Below are 24,538 nucleotides of genomic sequence, written 5' to 3' on the forward strand. Positions count from 1 at the left end.
CTAACAGAGAGAGAACTTCTTGATTTAGAAGGGTGAGATGTTCCTGTGACATTGCGCATAACCTCGGAAGAATCTTTGGGGGAGTTCCAGGCAGTAACCATATTGGATAATTTGTAAAACCCATTTGTCTGAGGTCATTGTGTTCCAGACCGGGAGAAATTGGGAGTGACGTCGCCCGACAGAAGTGGAATGATCGGGGTTAGCGGAAGAAGTCACTGTTTGTTATTTGTGGGGGAAGTGTGTGTGGAGTTGCCTCTGCCTCTTTGCTTACCACTGTTTCCTCTAAAACCTCCTCTGAAATAACCTCTTGATGAGGGCGGTTGGTTGTTGCCCTTGTAAGAGGACAAGGGATTTTCTGTGGAAATATTTTTGGAGCCACCACTGTAAGAGGAGCGCCGAAAAGAACCCCTATTCACAGGTAATTGCAAAGTCCCCATGGGCTTTGCGACCTCAGTGTCTTTCTTCATCTTTTCCAGCGAGGTGTCAACTGCTGCACCAAAGAGGTGTTTCTTATCAAATGGCTGGTTGAGAATTGAGGCTTGTACCTCAGGTCTGAACCCTAAAATTCTCAACCATGCATGTCTGCGTAGCAGTATGCTGGTGTTTACTGTGCACGTGGCTGCGGCGTCTAGGGCACACTTGATGGAGGTATTGGTAATAAGTTTTTCCTCCTGGATAACATCATTTGCCTTAGATTTATGCTCATCAGGCTGAAATTGCATGAGTTTTCCTAACTCATCGTAATGAGCCCTATCATATCTGGTCATTGGTGCTGCGCCAGTGATTAGCTGCTTCTGAGGCTACCCTTTTGCCAGTGGCATCAATTAACGTTGACTCCTGGTCAGGAGGAGGGGCCTCACCTGTGGTCTGTGAGTTCGCTCTCTTGCGAGCATTAGAAACCACATGAGAGTCCAAGGGCAGCTGAACCTTGATGAAGGCTGGGTCAGTAGGTGCAGGTTTATATTTCTTTTCAACCCTGGGTGTGATGATTCTTTCCCTTACAGGATCTTTGTAAACCTCATCTGAATGTTTAAGCATCCCCTTAAGCATTTGCAGTGTATGTGTAGGTTTTTTTAAGAGGAACTTAGGGTCTCAAACAAGAAGTCCTCCTCTAAAGCCTCCGTATGTAGTTCCACCCCATGGTAATGAGCAGCCCTGTTAAGAAGCTCAATGTAGCACATATTGTCGTCAGGTGGTAATGGCCTGGACAGGTATAAGTCAGGGTCAGTATCTGGGTACGGGTCGGTGTCATAATCCTCCCATGGATCAACATCTTGTGGCCTATCCTCATACCCATCCCAATCCCCTTTATCCTGTGGGTCAGGTGATAGTGGGGGTGGTGAATTAGTGGGTGTGATAAGTAATTGAGGATTAGTAGGTGAAAAAGGTGGAACATAAGGTGGTTTAGGGTTAGTACCCACATTCCTTTTCTTCAGGGGCATGTGGTGCTCATCCTGTTGGCCCAGTTTCCTTTTTTCAGGCAGTTTAGCATTAATATGTCCAGTATCTGCGTTAATAACCAGGTCTTTCTGTTTCGGATCCGAAGGTGGGACATCGGATAGAGGCTCTTTTGGCAGAGCCTTTTTATCTTTACTTATCATTTTCGGTGTCGAACATTTTGGTTCTGAACTCTTAGGTACCGAAGATTTAGACTTCGACGAAGATGGAACGTGGATCAGGACATGCTTGGAATTCGGCGCTGAGGATTTCGGTTCAGCACCAGTATGGGGCCGACTCTGTCCTGAGCCGGAAAGCTCCTCTTTGCATTTCAGTGCCGGGACCATGGGCGGGGTGTTTGAAGCTTATTCTCTGTGCCGACCCGCAGGCAGAGGAAGGACTGGAGCCTTTTTTTCTTGTTTTGTTGGGGCAAGGGGGTTTCTGTACTCATGGTACGCTGACCTGTTGTTAACATGCTCCTTTTCTTCCATGTCGGAGTCGGCAACAGACACGGAGATATGTTCTTCTTCCTCTGCTCCTTGAGCTTGTGTTTTTTCTCGGTCGGAATCTTCGCCAAAGATGTCCAGTACGGAGCCGCCTTGGTGTTGCATCTCGTGACATCGAGCCTGACGGTCACGAAGCATCTTCTTTGATCGAAACGTTCAGCACGAGTTGGTCTTTTTTATCGTGTTCCGGGGACAAACAGAGGTTACACACTTTGTGCAAGTCGGTGCGCGGGAACTTAGCGCGACACCCGGGACAGAGCTTGAATTGAGTCTGTTCCATCGACTACTAGCGAGCCCGGCGCGAGTAGGCCCAAAGGCCCTCCACGAGTTTTCAGTTTGAAGATTTTGGAGTCGAAACGATACGCGGAGAATGGGAAATGAGGTCAAGAGACAATACTGTTGATGGTAGTGATTTGCGCGTCGAAGGGAACCCGAGAAACTGTACCAAACCGAAGCCCACACCTGAACCCGATGGCGGAAAAACCAATCTAACAATGGAGCCGATGCCCATGAGCACTATCACCGAGAGGAGGATTCACCTACCTCGTGACTGGAAAATACTTCTTCGAACAAAAACAAAGTGCAAACAATCAGACCCAATACTAGATGGCGAGCTATGCAAAGTATGTGATCTACAGCTCACATGCCTCGAACATAGTGTTATCGCTTGAAAGGTAAGTACTTTGTTGTGGGAGTTGGTATTCTTGGGTTAGGCTCAGGAGTCCCCCAGGGTCAAGGATGCTCTCTTGTTACACCCTCAGCGGCACTAGGGCGGCCGGGTGCTGAGGCCCAATGTTATCCAATGTGGGATAGGGGGCCTCTGGTTGGTGGCTTCTGACGAGCAGGCCACTGGGTTGTAGGAGCAAAGCTCCCGGTGTTAAGCTCAGGGCAAAGGGGATCCTGGTAAGCACAAAATGTGCACCTGCAGCGGCGGCTGGGTCCACGAAAGGGAAGCTTCAAAGGCTTGCCGCCTTTGTGAGCTTCCCCAGGTCTTTTGCTGCCTCTAGAAACTGGTCCCCACTGGTTCAGACCCCTACTTTGGGCAGGAGAATCAGCGGGGAAACCAAGTGAGGAAGGGAGGTGTGCCCACCTCTGCCAACTCCTCTCCTCAGATGGGGGAGGCGAGGTGAGGCACAACTCTCAGTCCCCGTCCTATGCCCCCCTCCCACTGGAGGATGGCATAATAGGGGGTGTACCCACCCCAAGGAATAGACTCACTGGTCCTAACCTTTACTACCAAGAAGGACCGAAGAGCCGTGCTGAAACTAAGAAGAGGACGCCCACTGACTTGGCCCCAGCCCACCGGCCTGTCCCCACCTCGAACCTGCTCCAGCAAAATCCCGGTGTGTCCTGCAGCCAGCAGCCTCCAGAACCCAGAGGACCTGCCCTGCCTTCCACAGAAAATACTTGGTCTCCTGTGAGCACTGGATTTGCTCGCCCACAGACTCTTGCTCCGGCCAAATCCGCAAGTCTGCACCACTCTGCACCCAGCGCCCACGGCCCGAGTGGCCCAACACCATAAGGAGGTCTCCCCGGCGACACTGACCCAAGTTTGGTGGTCTCTGACCTGCCTTGAATCTCAAAGCCTCTTTCTGGAGGATCCCCCCGACCGCGATCGGAGCTGGTAAGAAATACCAGACACCTAAAGACACCCCTGCACCAGACGTCCCAAGGCCTCGGGTGTCCCAACAGATTGTATTCCAGCATCCCAACTTACCTCTTCAACCGGTTGTCACCTCCAGAAGATCTTCGTCCCCGAGCCTGCAGTCTTTGTTATAACTATAGAATCCCCATTGAAATCAACAGGGCACCCGATACCAAAAAGGCTACCTGCACCCAGCTGCCCCTGGGAAGCTGCGGGTGCACCATGAGAGATAAACCGGAGCAACCTTTGCCCTGAGCCTAAAACCAGGAGCTATGCTCCCACAAACTAGTGGCCTCCTCATGAGCAGCCACCAACCAGAGGCCCTCTTTCCCGCATTAGATAACATTGGGCCTCAGCACTCTGCACCTGGCCGCCCTGGGGCCGCTGAGGGTGCTTTGAGAGTACATCCTTGACCCTGGGAGAACCCTGGTTCTAACCCCAGAATATCAACTCCCATAAACTCGTACTTACCTTTTAAACGATAATACAATCCTATAGAAGGAAATTGAGTTGACTACTTTTCCCTAAATATTGTTTCAAGTGTGGAGTTTGTTTTGTATGAAACTTTGAAAAACTGCAAATAACTAAAAACTGCTTACTTACCTTTTCAATAGGAAATATCCCAGTGTGATAGCTAGGAATATCACACGGAGTACAAAAAGTAATCCAGAAGTAATCTGTAAAGTAATCCAAAGTAATCCTGCTATAAGTTCCACTTATTGAAAGCATTTACAAACCTGTAAAAAAAGTCATTATCATTCAGCTTGCTTGTAGTGTTCAACCTGCCTTTAAAAGTACCATATACACTTACTTGTACCAGGCTTGCGTGGTTCTAGAAAAGAAATATAACTAAATATTATTTTTATACAAATCCAATTGGTCTAAGTTCAGTCTTTGAGTATGTGACATCCTTCGCTGATTGAGTGTGTACAACAAATGCTTAACGCTACCCTCTGATAACGCCTTACTGCTCTCCCACACTACCACAAGGTTCTATCTAACTTTACCCCTGCCTACCTTTGGGGTTCCACTGGACTCTGTGCAGACTATACCTCATTTTGGTATATAGTATATACAGAGCCCTTCCTACACGTATCCTTAGCGGCGAGTTCTTCATTCCCAGTAGGATGGGAAGTTCCTTGTGCTACCTTGACTGCATGTCTCTTCAGTGCTGAGGGCTGTTAGTGACTAGGCTTTTGCTCGAAGTACCAAGTTTCGGCATTCTGGGCATGTACCCGACAGACTTTTCCTTTGAGGAATCAGATGTTTTAAAAGGCATGTTGCACTGTTTGCTTAGAGTCTCTACAGTGTTGTCTTTTCACCATCATACACCTTGTGTTCAACATACTGGTGTGTTCCACAAGCTTCCGGCACCCCTACCTTATCAGCTAAGAAGCTAATCTTCTCCATCCGCTGAACATCCAAAGGATTCTACATTGACCAAAAAGCATTTTCAGAATGTCGACTTCTCCTGACAAACCTCCGAAATACCTCTCCCGCGATGAGTGCCAATCCCAGGTCCCTAAAGTGCGCTGCATTGCACTTCGAGGACTTCTAGACAGCCTCCATCCAAAAACTGTCAGGAGCTCTCCAATGAACCGTGGTACCCAATGGTGGAAAAAAGAACCTATGGTGGTGGGCACCTACATGGGCATTGTGGGATTACAGTCGAAATCATATAGGTAATCAGGCTAAGTCGACTCCCCCCACACAAGCTAACAAACATTTTTCGGAAAACAAGGATACTTCTGGACCCAAGCATTTGAAGTCTGGAATTGTATAAAGTATGAGAATCTAGAAGAGATTTCATACGGCAAAACATATCACAGATAAATGTACTCTACTGAAAGGAAGTAGAAGAAGAATGGACGAATGCCAAACACCATCATCTGAAAGCCAAATTTATCTGCGACTAAATAAAGGATTGTTTATCATTGTGTTATCTTTTCAAGTATCTACCTTAATGTTCTATTTAAACTAGGATGTTTTTTGCAAACAGCTGAGATTCTGTAACTATTCAAAATCGTTTCACTTCACAAACCAACTTATAGTATTTCTCTTGAAACTGAAGTATTACTTTCAAACTTTGCTGGCAATAAGTTCCACCTCGGGATCACACGTGGAAGTCCTATCGTAGAAAGGATCATCCTTCTAATCTTACTGAACAGGAAGCAAACACTTTGCAGCAAGGCTAATAGAGGGCACTTAGGAGCTCAGATCGTATAGGTGGCTGTGGGAAGAGGTAGTGTTTTCAAGAAAGCTCATCTAGCTTCACGTGAATCCCCAGCTCGTAAAAGGAGTGTGTGTTAACCCAGTGCATCACGAAGGGTTCTGAGGATAGATTCTCCGCATGTGGGATCTTGAGGAAGCTGCATCCACCCTTTCCAAGAATGGCAGCTTTGTGAGGAAACCTAAAAGTGAATGTGATCGTGCTTAAAAAGCACTCTCACAACTGCATTGGAAATATTTAACAGTCTACAAATTAAAAACATGTGGCATACTAAGAGGGTACCAATGGGGAGCCTGCAAAGTTGTCAGAGCTCAAACCTGGCCCTATTTTATGGCTCCTATGTGTGTGCATGTGATAGACTTTCATGGACCCTATGTATGCACATATCAAAATCATGGCTCTATATATGCACATGTGATAAACCTTCATGGTTCTTGTGTTTGTGTGCACATTTCTGTGTATAAATAGAATAACTTTCAACGTTCTTTAGTGTGTACATTTATGGTTCAAATTTAGTTTGTGCACATAGCTAATAATCATTCAGATTCTGTGTGCACATAGGGTTCGAATGGTTCCTCTGAAGGAGTACACAGCCTTTGCTTTGTAAAGTCACATGGTTTCCATGTGGGGGTCACACAGTCTTTTCCACACACTCTTGTGATTCATACACAAATGTATATGATAGAATTGAGAAGTATTACCTTTAGTTCCCGTATTCTCTGCTCCAAGACAATGATTTTACGCCTGACTTCCTCTGACTGCTCGACGGACAGGACGATTGGCGCACTGAGTGCTTCCTCTGCTGCTCCCTCCAGGGCGTCTGTCCCACTCTCATCTGCATCTACGAAGGGGAGTAAAGGTGTTAGTGAGCAGTTGTGGGCTGCAGTTCCATTACTCACATAGATCTCCAACGCAGCCAAGGTACAGCCCGGTGCGGTGCACTGTGCAACCAAAAAGTACAAAGCCCTTTGACAGGTTCCTTGTGAACAGTAATGCATTACAGAGACAATGAAGTTCCACCTACATGTGCAATGCTCCTCACACCACTCACCAATGTGTGCCCACCTACCGCTCTAGGTACAGTGTGCGTTACAAAGCATGCTTGGCTATCCACCCACACCATTACTGAAGAGGCAAAATGTTCGAAATTAAACTGCTTAAAGCTATTAATGTCCTCAGCTTGTCTTATATGAAAGGTTAGTCTGAAGCTGCAAGTGCATAGATGTATTGCTCCACAAACTGCAGGGCAACAAGGTTACAGATCACAAAAATAGAACCATTGGGAGCAAAAATGGAAAAAGACATTAACAAAAAGACAAATGAAAGTCGCACGACAGTGAACTGTTCATTTAACTGGGACATTCAATATTTTGAATAGTAATTACCTGATAACTAAGCAGTCTTAAGTTCTCATTGTCTAGTGGCTCTTATTTGTCCTCTTCTGGATCTGTCAAATCTAATTCCTGCCATCAGGGATGCCTCATAATTACTCAATTTGTAGGCGCTGAGTGGGAGTGCCAATGGGCTACTTACAGTACTCAATTTGTAAAAAACAAAATGTAAAAAAAATGTGCCTGGGCCGATGTAAGGAAACCACTGCAGTTTGCAACACCAATTGCCCCTGTCAGCACTGCCAATGACACTACCAACACAACTAACCCTCACACTTCTACAAGTGTGCAAGTCAGACTTTACATATACCTTAAAACGGCAAATGCATGCTGCCCATGCTATTCTTATAGCTTTGGGTGGCAGGTATTAGTGATTTTAAAGTATATTTAATTATTAAACTGTTGTTGTGTTCCTCAGAAAATTATACAAACAGCGCCACCACGTGAAAGGCTGTTATAAGAGCCGGTGTTGACAATAAAGTGCTGGTGCCGAGAACCAGAAACCTCTGGCTCAAACTAAGCACTGGCTACCTACCTTTAGGGCGACTACACCCTCTATATGAACACGCCCCATGACCAGCTAATTATCCCACCTGTTCTGGTGCCAAATGGGCCTGGGGAGTGAGGAGAGAGAGAACTCATACACATGTGGTATAGTGCACCCTGTCTTAGAGCTTTAAGGCCTGCTGTAGCAGTGACTTACCTATACTGTATACAGTGTCTGCAGACATGGCACAAAGGAAATGTAAATAGAAGTATCCACTGGTTAGGGGATAGCCCTCTAGGCACTGCTCATAATCTGCTGTATAGCGTTTGAATCTTAAGTGAAATATTCAAAAGAGAGTATTAAGATTGCTTGCTTGTGTTTATTCAGAAGAAAATTGTATTCATTAACTTCTTTAATATTCGTTGGTTGTATGCTTAATAAAGCTTTACATCTTCAATTTTTCAATTTTTCATTTTCGAAAAAAAACGTTCCCAATGCATTTCGCTGGGGGTCGCGTAACTAGTTAGCATGGAGGAGTCTCGTTCGTTATCGGAATTAACCAGACAAATCGCTCCACCATGTGACATGTTGTGTCTTCACTTTCTTCTGCAGCAAATCACGCATCCTGCAATGGCAGCAGGCATAAGCGTGCTAAGGGGTCCTTTAGGGCGGCACAATACATACTGCAGCCCTTAGGGACTCTTTAGCCTCCACTCCCTAGGTACCATTGGTACCACTTATTAGGGACTTGTGGGGGCCTAAAGGTATAGCCAATTGGGACAACAATTGCACAGTTTTAGGAAACTGGGACCTGATGTCAGGAACCCAGTGAACTTCTGTCAAAACTAAATCGAATACCAGGCAAAAAGGACCTGAACATTTAAGAGTCTGGGGTCCATATATGCCAGTTATTAACAACCTGCCCAGCAGGAGTGGGTGGTCCAAGGGATTGACGGGTGGGGAAGAACCCGACATGACGTAGCAGGCAAACCATTCTGATACTCTGATTTATGGGCATCATCCTAAAACCTGCACTCAGTAAAGTCTTCTAATCTAAAACTTGAATGGAACCGGCAAAAACAGTGTCCAGATCTTTCTAAAATTAGGGAGCAATTTGTCCCATAATGTTCACTAGATTTGTAATAAGTCTATAGTTGGGCAAGGAACTGGGGTCTATATTATTTTTTTTCTTTTCCAAGAGGTGGACTGGCAACCCTTCATTTAGCTGGCGCAATATGATGGCATGCCAGATGGAAACGTTAGCCAGAAGAGTGTTTTTAAGAGCACACATAGCAACAGTAACCAGCTGAAGGGGGCCTCAAGGGTGACAATCAGAAGCCACAGGTGGGTATGCCCAATACTGAGTATTAGCCTCTCTGACACAATATTATACTCTTTTACTAAGCACCGGTGGCTCTCTCAGCTGGTCACTGATGTTGTCTCAAAGAAGTCCCCGGTCTCCTCTTTGCCGGATTTGTTTTCCTGAGATTGACCTTCGACCAAGGAGGCACGACGTGGAATGGAAGAGGCAGTATAGGAAGCATACAGCTTAAAAGGAAGCCAAGCGCTAAACCACAAGAACCCTCAAAGGTTGTAAAACTCTCTTGGGAGATGCTGTTGTGTGGTACATGTTGGAAAGATACTCAGACTGAATTATCAAAGAAACCTCAGCAAAAGGAGATTAGAGGGCAAAGAAAACACATTGGCGGACTGTCCAGGTGCATGGTGGCTGTGTCTGATGGAAACGTACAAATGTTTAGTGAAAAGAGCATCTGGGGCGTACGCTCTACAGTGACTAGGAGACTTAATCAGCAGATGAATCATTAGTTCATTCAAAGAGACTGGAAAAAGAAAGCCAGAAGGTCACTGCTATCCTCTAACCAGAGATTCAAGTCACCTAAGATGGACTCATAGGTGTGTCTAATGGCAAACTCTGCAGTGAAGTTAGGGAGTGGAAGCCTGGAGGGCAGTAAGAAAATAACCATCAACGGTTAACAATCAGACAGTGACACCTAATCAAGGCATCGGTAAGAGTAAGAAGCGAAGACATAGAAGAGAGAGAGCGAGAGAGTGATGGTACAGACTATGGCCTCAGCTCTACCCCGACCTTGGGCCATATCAGGCTGTAGTATAGGATAGCCATGGGGAACTATACAGGAGCAGCTACACCAGAGAAGTTGTAAGGAATGTTTCAACAAGGCAGAAATTGGCAGGCTTAGTATTGATGTCTTTCCAGCCTTACTGGTGTCCAACTGCAGAGCACGTATTTAGCAAAAAACATGGCATTGCGGTTGGCTGAGCTGGATAGAGAATAGTGAGAGGCTTAGACAACCCTCTGCAGCCATCCACCTGAGCTTTATTCAGTGGTGCCTGATCCTTTCCCAAATCTGATCCATGGGTTTGGAAGGGGGCATATTCTAAAGATCTTTCATGAGAAGAACATTTTATAGTATGTAGCAAACTCAAACTGTGATTCAGTAACACATTACCAAATCTCAATTCAAGTCTGCAACTAAATACCAATGTGGTATATGGAAGGTGGCGCATTCCTTCCAAAACAGAATCAAATTGGCATATACTAATGTTTCACTACCCACATCCAGTTGTAAAACATTAATACTTTAGAGGCTGTTAAAAAGCAGTGGCAAGCCATTTTTCTTTTGATAGGTAGTGGTCCCAATGACCTTGCCTACTCTTAAAAATGTTAGTAACTTTTTTTTAGTACATCTGGTATTCCTCTTAAGAAAAACAAACATTTCATAAAAAAATGTTAAAATCCTGTAAAAAAAATTAATAAAAATTATATATATTACCTACTTGCAGTCGCCAGTAGGTAGTTATAGTTAGGATTGATTTCCATAGGGAAAACGCAACATTCTATTTGGAATAACTTTGGCGCCGGTTGAGGAATCGGCCTGAATTTTTCAGCAACTTTGCCTCGCGGCTCTCCGCTCCTTCCCTGAAAGTTTGGGGGATCCGTCAAGGGGCCAGAGATAAAAGGGGGGTCCCAAACGTGTTTTCCCATTGTTAATTTCCATAGGGCGGTCGGTCGCACTTTTAGCTCGAACGGCTGAATGGATTTTCACCAAACTTGGCAAAATTGTAGGGACTGGTAGCCCGATGTGCCTTTGCTATGTCTCAAGATATGTGCTCCAGAGGATTTTGAGTAATTTAGGTTCAAAAAAATTTATATATCTAGAGCCGCGCCCCGGTACGCGCACTGGGGAGCGCTCCGGGCGCGCCACGCGACTTGCGCACGAGAAGCTGATTGGCTCTCGGGTGTCTGTAAACATTCGAAACAGTCCGGAGCGGCCACCATCTTGTGTCTCGGTAGGACTGAGACACAAGAGGTGGCTAAAAACAAAAGGGGGAAATGACCAAAAGGGGGCAGGGTACACCCCCCCGACCCCCTAGGTTTGATGTGGGGGCCATAAAAGGGTCCCGAGGGACAACATTTTTTTTTAATTTTATTTCGATTTTCACGGGGGGAGCGCCCGGTGAGCGTACTATGGAGAAAAAAGAATGACAGTTTTTAAAAAATTTAGCATTTTTTTTATAAATTGGAGGTAGTTCTGAATAGAACTTTAAAAAAAAAAAAATTTAATATTTTTTATACTTTTTTTTAACGGTTTTATATTTTTTGGGGATTTTTTTCAGGGGAAAAACAAAAACAGGGATTCCAAAACTGCTCAACAGGAGCAAAAAATTTTGAAAAATTAGGGACGGGGAGGGCAGCAATGTTCCTGTCTCTTTATAGCAATGAGTTCAACGCTCTGCTCCCCATAACGGAGCTGTTCATCACAGTCCACGCATAGAAATTTTATGCCTGCAAACACCGGCTGCACGTTAGGGACCATTCTACCACGTGGTGTTCCTGAAGGTGTTGCTCCACCAGTGGAGGTGCTGCTGCCATCTCTTGGTAATTTCCGTGCCAGGTCCCTCACACTCTCCCTGGCATAGTGTTTTGGGTGTCTTCTCTGGACATGCCTAATTAAATTGGCATTTCTAAAGCTATATTTTTTATTAGGATTGCCTCTGGATAAAATACTGCCACATATCTTGCAGGTTACCTTAGCAGCATTAACCTTTTTTTTTCCTTCAGGGATGTCATAAAATTTCCAAATGAAGTGGTCCTTTGTTTTGTGGTGAGGAGGGTCCTCACGCAAAAAAACATCAGAATCACTGCTGGATGACTCCCTTGCAGCCATTGCTGTAGATCAGGAAACTTTGAGAAGCAGATAATGCAAAGACCACCTCTTGCTCTCTCCAAGTACAAAGCAATAGTGAGAGAAATGGGTGGGTTTCTCAATATTTTGAAAAAAAAATGTTCTGAACCAATGAAAAGTGTTATTTTAAAGTCACATTGCTTGACGCGCTTACGCTACGCGCCCTGGGGCGCGTCCCGGGGCGCGTAGCGTAAGCGCGTCGGGACGCTTACGTTGCGCGATCGTATGCGATCGCGTGCTTCCGGGTGCGCTTACGCAGTGCGTCATATGACGCATCACGCGGCTACGCGATACGTCACGTTGTTTTCGTTCGCGGGAATAGCGCTAACGGGACGCTCACCAGCACGCGCCCCGGGGCGCGCCGCAACCTTGCGCTTACCCGTGCGTTCACCGGTACGCGCCGCAACCTTGCGCTTACCCGTGCGTTCACCGGTACGCGCCCCGGGAGCACACCAGGCAAAAAATATTTTAAAAAATTACAAAAAATTAAAATAAACATTTACATATTTATACAATATAAAATTCATTATAAAAAATATTATTTCATACCTATAGAGATTTGCTATTAAAAAAACGTTGAAATTCACTGAAAAAACCATAGGTTTCACACCAGTTATAGTTAGGAATTAGCATTTAAAAAACCTATTAAATTCACTGAAAAAACCATAGGTTTCACACCAGTTATAGTTAGCTGGAAATTTTACTGGCATAAAACCAATGAAATTCCCACGTTATAGTTAGTTGGACTCACTATAACTTGCGCGTGCAATGCACTGCTGATGACGTCACATATTACATCACTCATGACATGGTCAGTGACATCACTCATGACATCACTGATGACACCATCCTTGTGACAGGAGGGTCCTGTATATATATATATATATATATATATATATATATATATATATATATATACACACATATATATATATATATATACACATATATATATATATGCACACATATATATACACATATATATATATACACATATACACATACATATACATATATATATACACACATATATATATATATATATATATATATATATATATATATATACACACACACCTCCTCCCGTGGTCAGGTGGCGTGGCGAATCGGCAAACCCAAAGCCGAGTAAGTTTCAATCCGCTTCGTGTCAATTTTGCAATTAAGCAAGGCCACGCACTCAGGTAAATGCAGTCGCAAAGTTTTTATTTTCAGATAACGCTACGCGTTTCGACACCCCCCGGTGTCTTGATCACACGATGACCTCTCCCCTGTGGCCAGCGCATTATATAAACGTCACATAATAAATTATAGTAAACATCAACAAGGATAGTAGTGCCTGTGTCAGTTAAGGAAAAATCAATCGGCCATTTTAAACTAGTCAATTTACCTAGTTACGAACAGTGCATTAAATTGGCCTAAGGAAAGTCTCTTTTGATTAATACATTGTTAAATTTGATCTGTAAATCAGGATTAAAAAAGTACACTGAAAGTATACTACACACATGTACACAGATTGCAGGATTGTCAATCATTAGAATATCTGGTGGAAACCCACTTTCTCCTTTGCTTATATACATTGAAACCTAAGTATGCAATAATACAACACTATTCTGTATAGAGATGAGTTGCCAGCTCTTCATCCATATTGTGGCCACCCGGGAATCTGGTCTCTAAGATCATACTCCACCTAGATTCCCTCTTTCTAAGAGCCAGTTCCCTATTGCCTCCCCTTTTACCTAGGTTGACCTGTTCCACTACATAATACCGCAGTAAGGAATTATTAGATTGGTGGAACTCCTGGAAATGCCTGGCAATAGGATATTTAGTGTCTACATTAGTTATGGCTCTGAGACGTTCCTGTACACATTTTTTTGCCATGCAGGTAGTACTCCCTACATATTTGATTTTACACGGGCATTCTAAAACGTACACCACGTAATTAGTGTTGCATGTCAGGAATTGTTTGATTTTTTTTTGTGTTCCTGAGTACCTGGGATTTCAATGTCTAGACCGTACTGGTTAGCTTTTTGTTAACTCTTTGGTCAAAATTACATGTATCAATGTAATTGAACTCAATATATGGGAATTTTCAGATGGTTAATACTTTGTTATACATCAAATTCATTGGGTATATGTCACTAAAATTATGGATGACATAATGTGAAGAATATGGTTGTTATGTATAAATGTACCATAACATTATAGTTAGATTCGGCACTAGACCGTAGATCTGTTTTCACTGATATTGTGAGATACAGTAGAACTTGTGGAGTATAAGGAGGGCATTTGTCAGTTTTTTGTTTCTCTTTTATTTATATAGAGACCTTTGTTTGGTAAGAATTGTAATGATTATATAATTGATTTAATTATTATGATTTACAGATCAAATTTAACAATGTATTAATCAAAAGAGACTTTCCTTGGGCCAATTTAATGCACTGTTCGTAACTAGGTAAATGGACTAGTTTAAAATGGCCGATTGATTTTTCCTTAACTGACACAGGCACTAGTATCCTTGTTGATGTTTACTATAATTTATTATGTGACGTTTATAATATGCGCTGGCCACAGGGGAGAGGTCATCGTGTGATCAAGACACCGGGGGGTGTCGAAACGCGTAGCGTTATCTGAAAATAAAAACTTTGCGACTGCATTTACCTGAGTGCGTGGCCTTGCTTAATTGCAAAATTGAAACAAAGCGGATTGAAACTTACTCGGCTTTGGGGTTGCCGATTCGCCACGCCACCTGACCACGGGAGGAGGTACCCGGAAGGACCCTGATATATATATATATATCTATATATATATATATATATATATATATATATATAATCTCGTGGTTTGCAGACCTCAGCATGCCACCATCCCTGTGATGGCTGTGATTCATAGTGGGTTGCAATTTGCATCCTACCTTATTAATATCCGTGAGGTAGATCGAATTGCGACCCAGTAGTAATCAGTATTTTTCAAACCAACCTTTTAGTACACAGGTCGGTGCGCAAAACAGCTCACTGGTGGCAAACTACTGGTCTCAATTTGGGACCAGTATTTATGCGATCAGTGCTACAAAATTTCTATAACATAACAGGCTGCACAATGGGATTATCACGGGATCCTTTTTGTGCAGCTATTTCCTGAAATTGTCTTTATTTAAAAAAAAAAAAACTTTCAAAAACAGTCTCTTGTAACAGGTTTGTCAGCTTATAAGAAGTTCGATATACACTCTACCAACCCCCAAAACATATCCATACATGGGCAAATCCTTACACTTAAATACCACTGCAGACCTCATGCTAAATAAGACACCTTGACAGTGAGTCATCTGAAGTGATAGTGTACTGCATCCCTGAACTAGACATAACTTTCTGTGGCAAAGCCAATTTACTCAATGCTAAACTACGACAAAATGAAGACACATTATACAGCCATCCCGCGCCTTTATAAGCATTTCTTGTCCTGCAGTTTACCCACGGGTCCACTCACCTGGCCTTCTGCTTTCAGATTCCTTCTCTTCAGCATCAGACACTTCCTTCCAGTTTTCATCTGCTGCAATTTCACTTTCCAAGCCATTTTGCACGTTCTCGCTCCCTCTTCTCTCCTTCAGGTTCCTATCTCTAGCCTCCTGCTCGTCTCTGCTTGGGCTGTGCCCTAGTGAGCCCGGCCACATGTCGAGGCTGGGACTTTGCCCCCCCTCCATGGAGAGGCGGATATTCCGTACTAGCAGCCGCTTCAACACTAGCACTGCAAGAGAGAGGAAGGAAGAGCTTGTGAAACCAAGCAATCAACAAGCAAAAGTATCACAACATCCATCCAGAACACCGCATAAAAACAGACAGCTGCAAGTCCACTCTCATGGACTTTAATCAGTATTTCACACACTCGCCTCTTATAACCGGCTAGCAGACTGTGGCCAGGGTGCGTTACTTACGGTCTTTGTTTTTCTACGACTTCAAGGGGTGGTTTGCAGCGGTTTACAAACAGGGCACATATTCCTGCTACCAATGAGGTGCCTGCAAGTAACCCTGGCACCAAGACATGAGCTACGTGTCTTCAATTCATAGACATAAATGGGTAACAAATGATACACAAACAGCAGGGTCAGAAATCTGCTAACAAACTACATATTCCTGCAAGACACCCTGGCACTAAGACATGAGCGAGGTGTTTTCAATTCATAGACATAAATGGGTAACAAATGATACACAAACAGCTGTGTCAGAAATCTGCTAACAAACTACATATTCCTGCAAGACACCCTGGCACTAAGACAGGAGCGAGGTGTTTTCAATTCATAGACATAAATGGGTAACAAATGATACACAAACAGCAGGGTCAGAAATCTGCTAACAAGCGAATAGTTTTCTTACCTGTCGGTATAGTTTTGCAGCTTGAAGATCTTTCTGGATTCACTATGCTGTGCATTATTCCGCGGTCTTGTGGTTGGGTCCGGAATCGTAGTCTTTTCTTTTTTTTTTTCTTGTAGCCCAGGTGGGCGTCGGCGTCACACCTCCTTGGGTGTATTTCCGGTGACGTCGGCATGCTTCCTGCGGAAGCTCCCACTCTTGGGCCCCCCATCTTCAGATTCTTTTTTTCCGTGTTTGTTCTGTTTCCGAAGTAATGGCAATGTTCCATTAAGTGATTTACCGCTTTTAACCTTTAAAGTTTTTATTTTTTTTATTTGTCTCTGTCGTGTGCACCGAAGCCCATATTGCCGCGAGGCATATGTCTTGTATGGGTGTGTTAGCCAGGAAAGCTATTGTCGCACCCTTTTTCCTAGTGGAGTGGGCACGTGTCCCTTCTGCTAGTTCTTGTCCTGCTCGCTTGTGGCAGAGCTGAATTGTTTGTGCGATCCATCGTGCAATAGTCACTTTGGTTACTGCTTTCCCCATGAAACTGTTGGCGAATGACACAAAGAACTGTTTTGTTTTCCTGTGTCCCTTCGTTCTCTCAATGTAGTGCATGACTGCCCTTCTGGCGTCCAGGGTGTGCAGAGCCCGCTCTGCGCTAGTGGTTGGTTTTTGGAAAAAACTTGGTATCTGTATAGACTGGTTCATGTGGAATTTGGACACCACCTTCGGCATGAAGTGTGGGTCAGTTCTCATCACAACCCTATCATTGTGTATTTGTATGTAGGGTTCTTGTAGCGTTAGTGCCTGAAGTTCGCTTACTCTGGTAAGGACGTTATTGCAACCAGGAAAGCTGTTTTCATAGTTAGCATCTTTAGGGAGGCCTTGTGAAGTGGTTCAAAGGGCTCTTTCATGAGTTCCGTTAGGACTATGTTCAAGTTCCATGCAGGTGGCGGCACCCGCTTTGGTGGTGCAATCCTCTTCGCTCCTTCCAGGAATCTTTTCACCACCTGTGATGTGAAGAAACCCCTGCACGTTTCTCCTCTTGTGTAGGCGACTATCGCTGCCAAGTGAACTCTCAGCGAGGATGAACTAAGGTTCTTCTCCAGCAGGTGCGTGAGGTACTTTAGCACTGTGGAGTCCTTCTTCATTTTATTGTTAAGTTTTTCTTTTCTGCACCACATTGTGAATCTTTTCCACTTCGCAACATAGCACTTCCGAGTGCTGGGTTTTCGTGCCTCCCGAAGGACCCTCAGGGTGCTTTCTGGCAGCTTCAAATGTGCAAACTCTATGTCCTCAGGAGCCATGCCACCAGGCTCAGGCTCTCTAGCTCTGGGTGCAGCACCTCTCCGTTCTGCATGGAGAGCAGGTCTTTCCTTTTGCCGAATCTGTGGGGTGCACACTGTCATCTCCATGATCTGCGAGTACCATGTCTGTCTGGCCCACTGTGGCGCGACCAGTATCAGGGTCATGTTGCTCGCTCTGCATTTGCTCAGCACTCTGTGCATCAGTGGTATCGGGGGAAAAGCGAAAGCAAATGTCCTGGACCAATCTATCCATAGGGCATTCCCCAGGGATCCCTCCTCAGGCTGTCTGGATGCGAAGTTTTGGCATTTTGCATTCTGGCGTGTGGCAAACAGGTCCACTGATGGCGTTCCTCATCTGTCGAACAGCCACCTTGTCTCTTGAGCGTTGAGCTCCCACTCGTGGGATGCCGAAGTCTGTCTGCTGAGCCAGTCTGCTTGTATGTTGTTCTTCCCTGGTAGGTGTATGGCTAGCAGGTCTATCTTGAGTGGGATGGCCCATCTCCATATCTCCTGCGCTAGCGTCGAAAGCATGGTTGACTGTGTCCCACCCTGCTTGTTGATGTAGAACATCGCTGTGGTGTTGTCTGTTTGTAGCAATACCTTGTGCTTGTACAGTCTCGTCTGGAAAGCTTTCAGTGCAAGGAAGATTGTCTTCAATTCCAGGTAATTGATGTGCTTTGTCGCATCTGCTGGTGTCCACAGTCCTCTCACTTTGAGTTCCTCCATGTGAGCGCCCCATCCCTTCAGGGATGCGTCTGTGGTGATGGTCACTATTGGTGTTGGGGGTGTTAGAGGCTTTCCCTTTGTTATGTTCTCCATGTTCCACCATGTCATTTCCTTCTGCACTGTGTGCGTTACAACCACTAGATCCTCCCAACTGCCTGTAGCTTGTGACCATTGCTCCTGTAGCCATTCTTGAATGGGTCTCATGTGGAGTCGTACATTTGGTACTAGGTGGATTCATGATGCCATCATGCCCGTGATCTTGCTCGCAGTCCTCACTGTCCGAGCTTGCCCCTTCTGGTAGAGGAGAGTTCCCTTCACCAGCGCTCTCGCCCTCTTCTCGCTGGGGACCACCTTGCCCTGTAAGGTGTTGATCTGTGCTCCCAGGAAGATTTTCACTTGTTCCGGCTCCATTGATGATTTCTTCCAATGGATGGAGAACCCCAGGTTTATGAGTGTGGTCGTCACTGTTTGTGCGTCCGGCTTGCATTTCTGGTATGTCTTTGCTTTCACTAGCCAATTGTCCAGGTAAGGGTATACGTGTATTCCTTGCCTTTGTAGGTGCGCTGCGACTGCTGCGAGGCACTTTGTGAAGACCCTTGGTGCTGACTTTAGTCCGAAGGCTAGTGTTATGAACTGGTAGTGGTTTTCTCCGATGGTGAACCTGAGCATATGCTTGTGCTTTCTGTTCATTGGGATGTGCAGGTAGGCCTCTTTGAGCTCTATCGTCACCATGAAATCCCCGATTTGCAACTGTGGGAGCACCTCTTGTAGGGAGGTCATTTTAAACTTTTGCGTTCTTATAAAATTGTTCAGGAACCTTAGGTCCAGAATGGATCTCATTGTTTCGTCTACTTTTGGTACCAGGAAGTACGCAGAATATACCCCCTTGTTCCTTTCCCTGAGGGGGACCGGTTCTATGGCCTGCTTCTGCAGGAGCTCCTTTGCTTCTTCCTGAAGGCGCTCTAGCTGTTTGTTTGCTAGTGGTCTTTTTGGTTTTCTGCTTGTTGGCATCCCCTCCAACTCTATGCAGTATCCGAATAGGATGATGTTGAGAATCCACTTGTCTGATGTGATTTCTCTCCATTCTTGAAGGTAAAATCGTAATCTTCCTCCCACTGGTGTCATGTGGTCGTAGGTGTCTAGTTTGTGTAACACCTGATCCCCTCCGTACGTGTTGCCCCCTGGGATCTTTCCTGTGGGTGGGCACACGGGGTTTTGCGAAGTCACTTAGAGGCGGGCTGCTGACCCCCTCTTTTATTCTGTCCACGTCCATTTCCTCTCCCTCGAAAGGACTGGCCTCTTGGCTGGTACTGCCAGGACTGCTTATGCTGACCCTGCTGTGCTTGTGAGTCGGTCTGGTGCGTTTGTTGGAAAACCTGGTGTGATGTACCCGGCTGGTTTCCACCTCTGCCTCCGGGCCTCCGTGACGGGGCACCCCTGTGCTCCCTCTGAACTGCAATGCTCCCATGGATCTCGCAGTTTCGTTATCCTTTTTCAGTTGACTGAGCTTCTCATCAACTGTTGTTCCAAACAGGGTTTCGCCGTTGAACGGTGTGTTCAGGATGCTGTGTTGCACTTCTGGTTTAAAGCCTGAAACCCTGGGCCAGGCGTGTCTCCTCTCCGTGATGCCCATCATCATGAGCCTGCTGGAGGTGTCTGCCCCATCCAGGGCAGTCTTGAGGCAAGAATTTGCCGCGTTCTTCCCCTCCTCCACCAGTCTTTCGGCCTTTTGCTTGGCCTCCTGGGGCATGTCTTTCACCAACTGACCCAGTTCCTCCATGATCTGGTACATGTGCCTGTGGATCAGGGCGTTGGAATTTGCCATGCGCCATTGTGTTGCGGCATTCCGTTCAATCCTTCTGCCCACCAGGTCCATCCTCTTGCTCTCCTTATCTGGGGGCGACCCAGAAGTAGTGGGCACGTTAGCCCTCTTTCTTGCTGTGGCTGTGATGATGGAGTCTGCTGAGACCGTGCCCTGAATGTAGGGTGGGTCTTATGAGGAATGTTTGTATTTTTTCTCCGTTCTGGGAGTGACAGCCTTGCATGTTGCAAGCTCCTTGAATGCTTCCCTTCCCTGGGCCAAGACACTCTCGAGCATGGGCAGGTACTGGCTCTTTGTTTGAGTGGGGAGCAATGTCTCCAGAAGGAAGTCCGCTTTCTGCTTCTCTTCGTCGAGCTTGAGCCTGAATGCTGCTGCGGCAGTTTTTATCACCGAGTTGTAGGCTCCGATGTCGTCCGGCGGCGAGGGCCTCGAGGGATATGAGTCGACCGCCTCCTCTGGGCTTAGGGTGTCGACCTCCAGATAATCCACCTCCAGTGAGTCGGAGGGAGCCGACCCGGCATCCGTCCTGTTGACCTCTTCCTCCTCATAGTCGTAACTATAGTAGGGACTCTTCGTTTTCCTGGTCGTCGATCTCCTCGACGTCCGGTGCCTGTTCATAGGCGTCATCGTCTTCCTCCTCGACAACCTCCGCCACCTGTGGCTTTGTCTTGTGGGGAATCGTGAAGGCCTTCATCTTGGCGTCAAATTCCTTCTTCCGCTGCAAGATATTTTCCATTTCGGCCTCGAGGCGCCTTTTCTTTTTCTCCATCTCGGCTGCGTGTTCCGCGTCGGATGGTTCGGCCGCCCTTTTCGGTGGTTGGCTCGGTGCCGAGCTGGTCTTTGGCGCAGAAGTTTGACGTCGAACCGTGTTTCGGCGTTGGTGCTTTAGGGTCCTTCTCCCTCGACGTCGATCGATCCTTTTCGGGTACGATTTTCGACGGCTTTTGCTGTTCAACAGCTCTCGGCGCCGGGGACTCCTCAGAGGATCCGCTGGGCCTGGGTGTAGCCGCGGGCGCCGGAGATTTTGGCGCCGGCGCTTTCGAGGCCTTGCCCTCGTTCTTTCTAGACTCAGGGTCTCTCGTGCTCTTAGGGGCCGTAGAGTTTCCTACCTTATCAGAAGTCTTGGTGTAATCGGTCTCTACGACCGTGTAGCTGACGTCTTCGGCGGCAGCGTTGTCCTCTTCCTCGGAAGACATCCCCAGCTCGTAAAGGGATGGAGTCGGGGATTTTCCCTGCAGGGTGTCGTGTGCTACCCTCTGCCTCTCTCTCACGCGAAGGGTCTTCGGGGTGAAGGCGGAGCAGGCGTTGCAGTCCTTGCTTTCGTGATCTACCGGTAGGCAAAGGTTGCAAACCGGGTGCTGGTCCTTCTGCGCGTACTTGTGGCGGCAGTTACGGCAGAACTTGAACGGCGTGTTGTCCATCTGAGCGCTCAGGGGCCCCCTGGTCGTGCGTTCGTCGACGGGCGTCGAAGTTCTCGAAGATTTCTCCTTCTTCTTCGATGGCCCTTGATTGATGAAGTCTCCTGGAGTCTTCTGAGATGTTTTCCTTCCAATTTCTGTATTCTTCTTTCTCCAAAAATGTCTGGAGCCCAAACGGGAACGATCCAGACCCGACCGCGGACAAAAGAATCTGAAGATGACGCCCAAGAGTGGGAGCGTGGGAGCTTCCGCAGGAAGCATGCCGACGTCACCGGAAATACACCCAAGGAGGTGTGACACCGACGCCCACATGGGCTAAAAAAAAAAAAAGAAAAAAAAAAAAGGACTAAGATTCCGGGCCCAACCACAAGACCGCGGAATAATCCACAGCATAGTAAATCCAGAAAGATTCACGCTGCAAAACTACATATTCCTGCAAGTCACCCTGGCACTAACATGTGCTAGGTGTCTCCAATTCATAGACATAAATGGGTAACAAATGATACACAAACAGCAGGGTCAGAAATCTGCTAACAAACTACATATTCCTGCAAGACACCCTGGCACTAAGACATGAGCTAGGTGTCTCCAATTCATAGACATAAATGGGTAACAAATGATACACAAACAGCTGCGTCAGAAATCTGCTAACAAACTACATATTCCTGCAAGACACCCTGGCGCTAACATGTGCCAAGTGTCTCCAATTCATAGACATAAATGGGTAACAAATGATACACAAACAGCTGTGTCAGAAATCTGTTAACAGACTACATATTCCTGCAAGACACCCTGGCACTAAGACATGAGCTAGGTGTCTCCAATTCATAGACATAAATGGGTAACAAATGATACACAAACAGCTGTGTCAGAAATCTGCTAACAAACTACATATTCCTGCAAGTCACCCTGGCACTAAGACATGAGCTAGGTGTTTTCAATTCATAGACATAAATGGGTAACAAATGACACACAAACAGCTGTGTCAGAAATCTGTTAACAAACTACATATTCCTGCAAGTCACCCTGGCACTAAGACATGAGCTAGGTGTCTCCAATTCATAGACATAAATGGGTAACAAATGATACACAAACAGCTGCGTCAGAAATCTGCTAACAAACTACATATTCCTGCAAGTCACCCTGGCGCTAACATGTGCCAAGTGTCTCCAATTCATAGACATAAATGGGTAACAAATGATACACAAACAGCTGTCTCAGAAATCTGCTAACAAACTACATATTCCTGCAAGACACCCTGGCACTAAGACATGAGCGAGGTGTTTTCAATTCATAGACATAAATGGGTAACAAATGATACACAAACAGCTGTGTCAGAAATCTGCTAACAAACTACATATTCCTGCAAGTCACCCTGGCACTAAGACATGAGCTAGGTGTTTTCAATTCATAGACATAAATGGGTAACAAATGACACACAAACAGCTGTGTCAGAAATCTGCTAACAAACTACATATTCCCTCAAGACACCCTGGCACTAAGACATGAGCTAGGTGTTTTCAATTCATAGACATAAATGGGTAACAAATGACACACAAACAGCTGTGTCAGAAATCTGCTAACAAACTACATATTCCCTCAAGACACCCTGGCACTAAGACATGTGCTAGGTGTCTCCAATTCATAGACATAAATGGGTAACAAATGATACACAAACAGCAGGGTTAGAAATCTGCTAACAAAATATTTGTAAAGTAGAAGAAGCTACTGAGCGCAGGTCACTAAGGAGGGGAAGAGGTACTAGGCGCATCAACAAAGTATGTGAACGGAAATCCCAAGTGCACTGGGGTGGGTTCGTGGAGTGTGTGGGCATGGCTAAAATGAATGAAAAATTCTCCAACTATTTTGTTGGCTTTCACCTTCAGAGAGATGTATACAACATACAAAGCGCACACACCTTGAATGGATACAAGTTACAGCAATCGGTGCAATCAGATTATCACAAAACAGAATCCCTTATTTTTAGTAATACACCATCGGATTGTACCTTAAAAAACCTTTTTGTATACGTTTGCTTTAGAGGAGTGAATTCAGATTGGCAACGCCCTTACTTTACATCTCAAATAGAATAATCTCTGCTAGGAGTAGGGGTCATAGTTCTGGGCTGCACGACATCTGGACAGACCTATGAGTGATATACTAGGGACTATACCCCTGAAGTCCCACAGAACAATTTGGAACAGTGAATAAGGGTATCTGTTAGTCAACACCAATGTAAAGATCTTTGTTTCAAAATTATATTCAAGTTATTCTTTGTATATTAGGAGAGAAACAAAGTTAGTTTCTTATTATATTTCAGTATTCTTTCTATTGTAATCCTCATGCTCTTCAGACATTGTTGACATGGCACAGGAGCTGAGACCAGCCAATATGCGTTTCAGCCCCTTTGGTGAGCAGGCGTGGAGCTTACTCAAGGCTGTTTACAAATAACATACATAACCAAATAATTTGAAATAGTAATGAATATGCTACTTACCAGTAAGCATCTGTTCTTGGCATGTAGGGCTGCTAACATTCATATCTATAGCATAGATCGCCGCCTAGTGTTGGGTCCGGATGATTGCACATTGTTGTCCTGGAAGAGTCTTCGAAGTATCACGAGATAGGTGGCTCCTCCCCTGGACTACAGTGCGCATGGGCATCGACTCCATCCCCAGATTGTTTTTAGCCATTGTGGCAAAGATGGAGTGTAACCGTGTAAGCGATGGCAATGCTAGAGATTAAATGCAAGAAAAGTCTGCAGCCGCTACGGGCGCCGGGAAGGAGGGCGGGCGATATGAATGTTAGCAGCCCTACATGCCAAGAACACATGCATACTGGTAAGTAGCATATTCAGTTCGAGGCATGTGGGCTGCTAAATTCATATCTATAGCATAGAATACATAGCAGTCCCTCCATTAACGGCGGCCGCCCGTGCCAGCTGCAGAAGTCTGAAAAAGCGTTTTAAGAACAGCCTGTCCTACAGCTGCCTGCTGT

The 24,538-nt window shown here is 45.5% G+C and overlaps 1 protein-coding gene across 6 annotated transcripts in view; it reads right to left on the reverse strand.

Moving 5' to 3' along the window:
- Positions 1 to 24,538, reverse strand: part of ARHGEF1 (Rho guanine nucleotide exchange factor 1) — a 459,136-nt gene that overhangs the window by 11,243 nt on the left and 423,355 nt on the right. For all 6 annotated transcript variants that reach the window (XM_078651355.1, XM_078651350.1, XM_078651354.1 and 3 more), the window contains 2 exons: positions 15,406 to 15,663; positions 6,520 to 6,659 (listed from right to left, as the gene is read on the reverse strand). In XM_078651355.1, coding sequence (XP_078507481.1) covers positions 6,520 to 6,659; positions 15,406 to 15,663 — 398 coding nt within the window. The remainder of the gene's footprint in view (positions 1 to 6,519; positions 6,660 to 15,405; positions 15,664 to 24,538) is intronic.

The sequence above is a fragment of the Lissotriton helveticus genome, chromosome 7, assembly GCF_964261635.1.
Source record: "Lissotriton helveticus chromosome 7, aLisHel1.1, whole genome shotgun sequence".
NCBI lineage: Eukaryota > Metazoa > Chordata > Amphibia > Caudata > Salamandridae > Lissotriton > Lissotriton helveticus.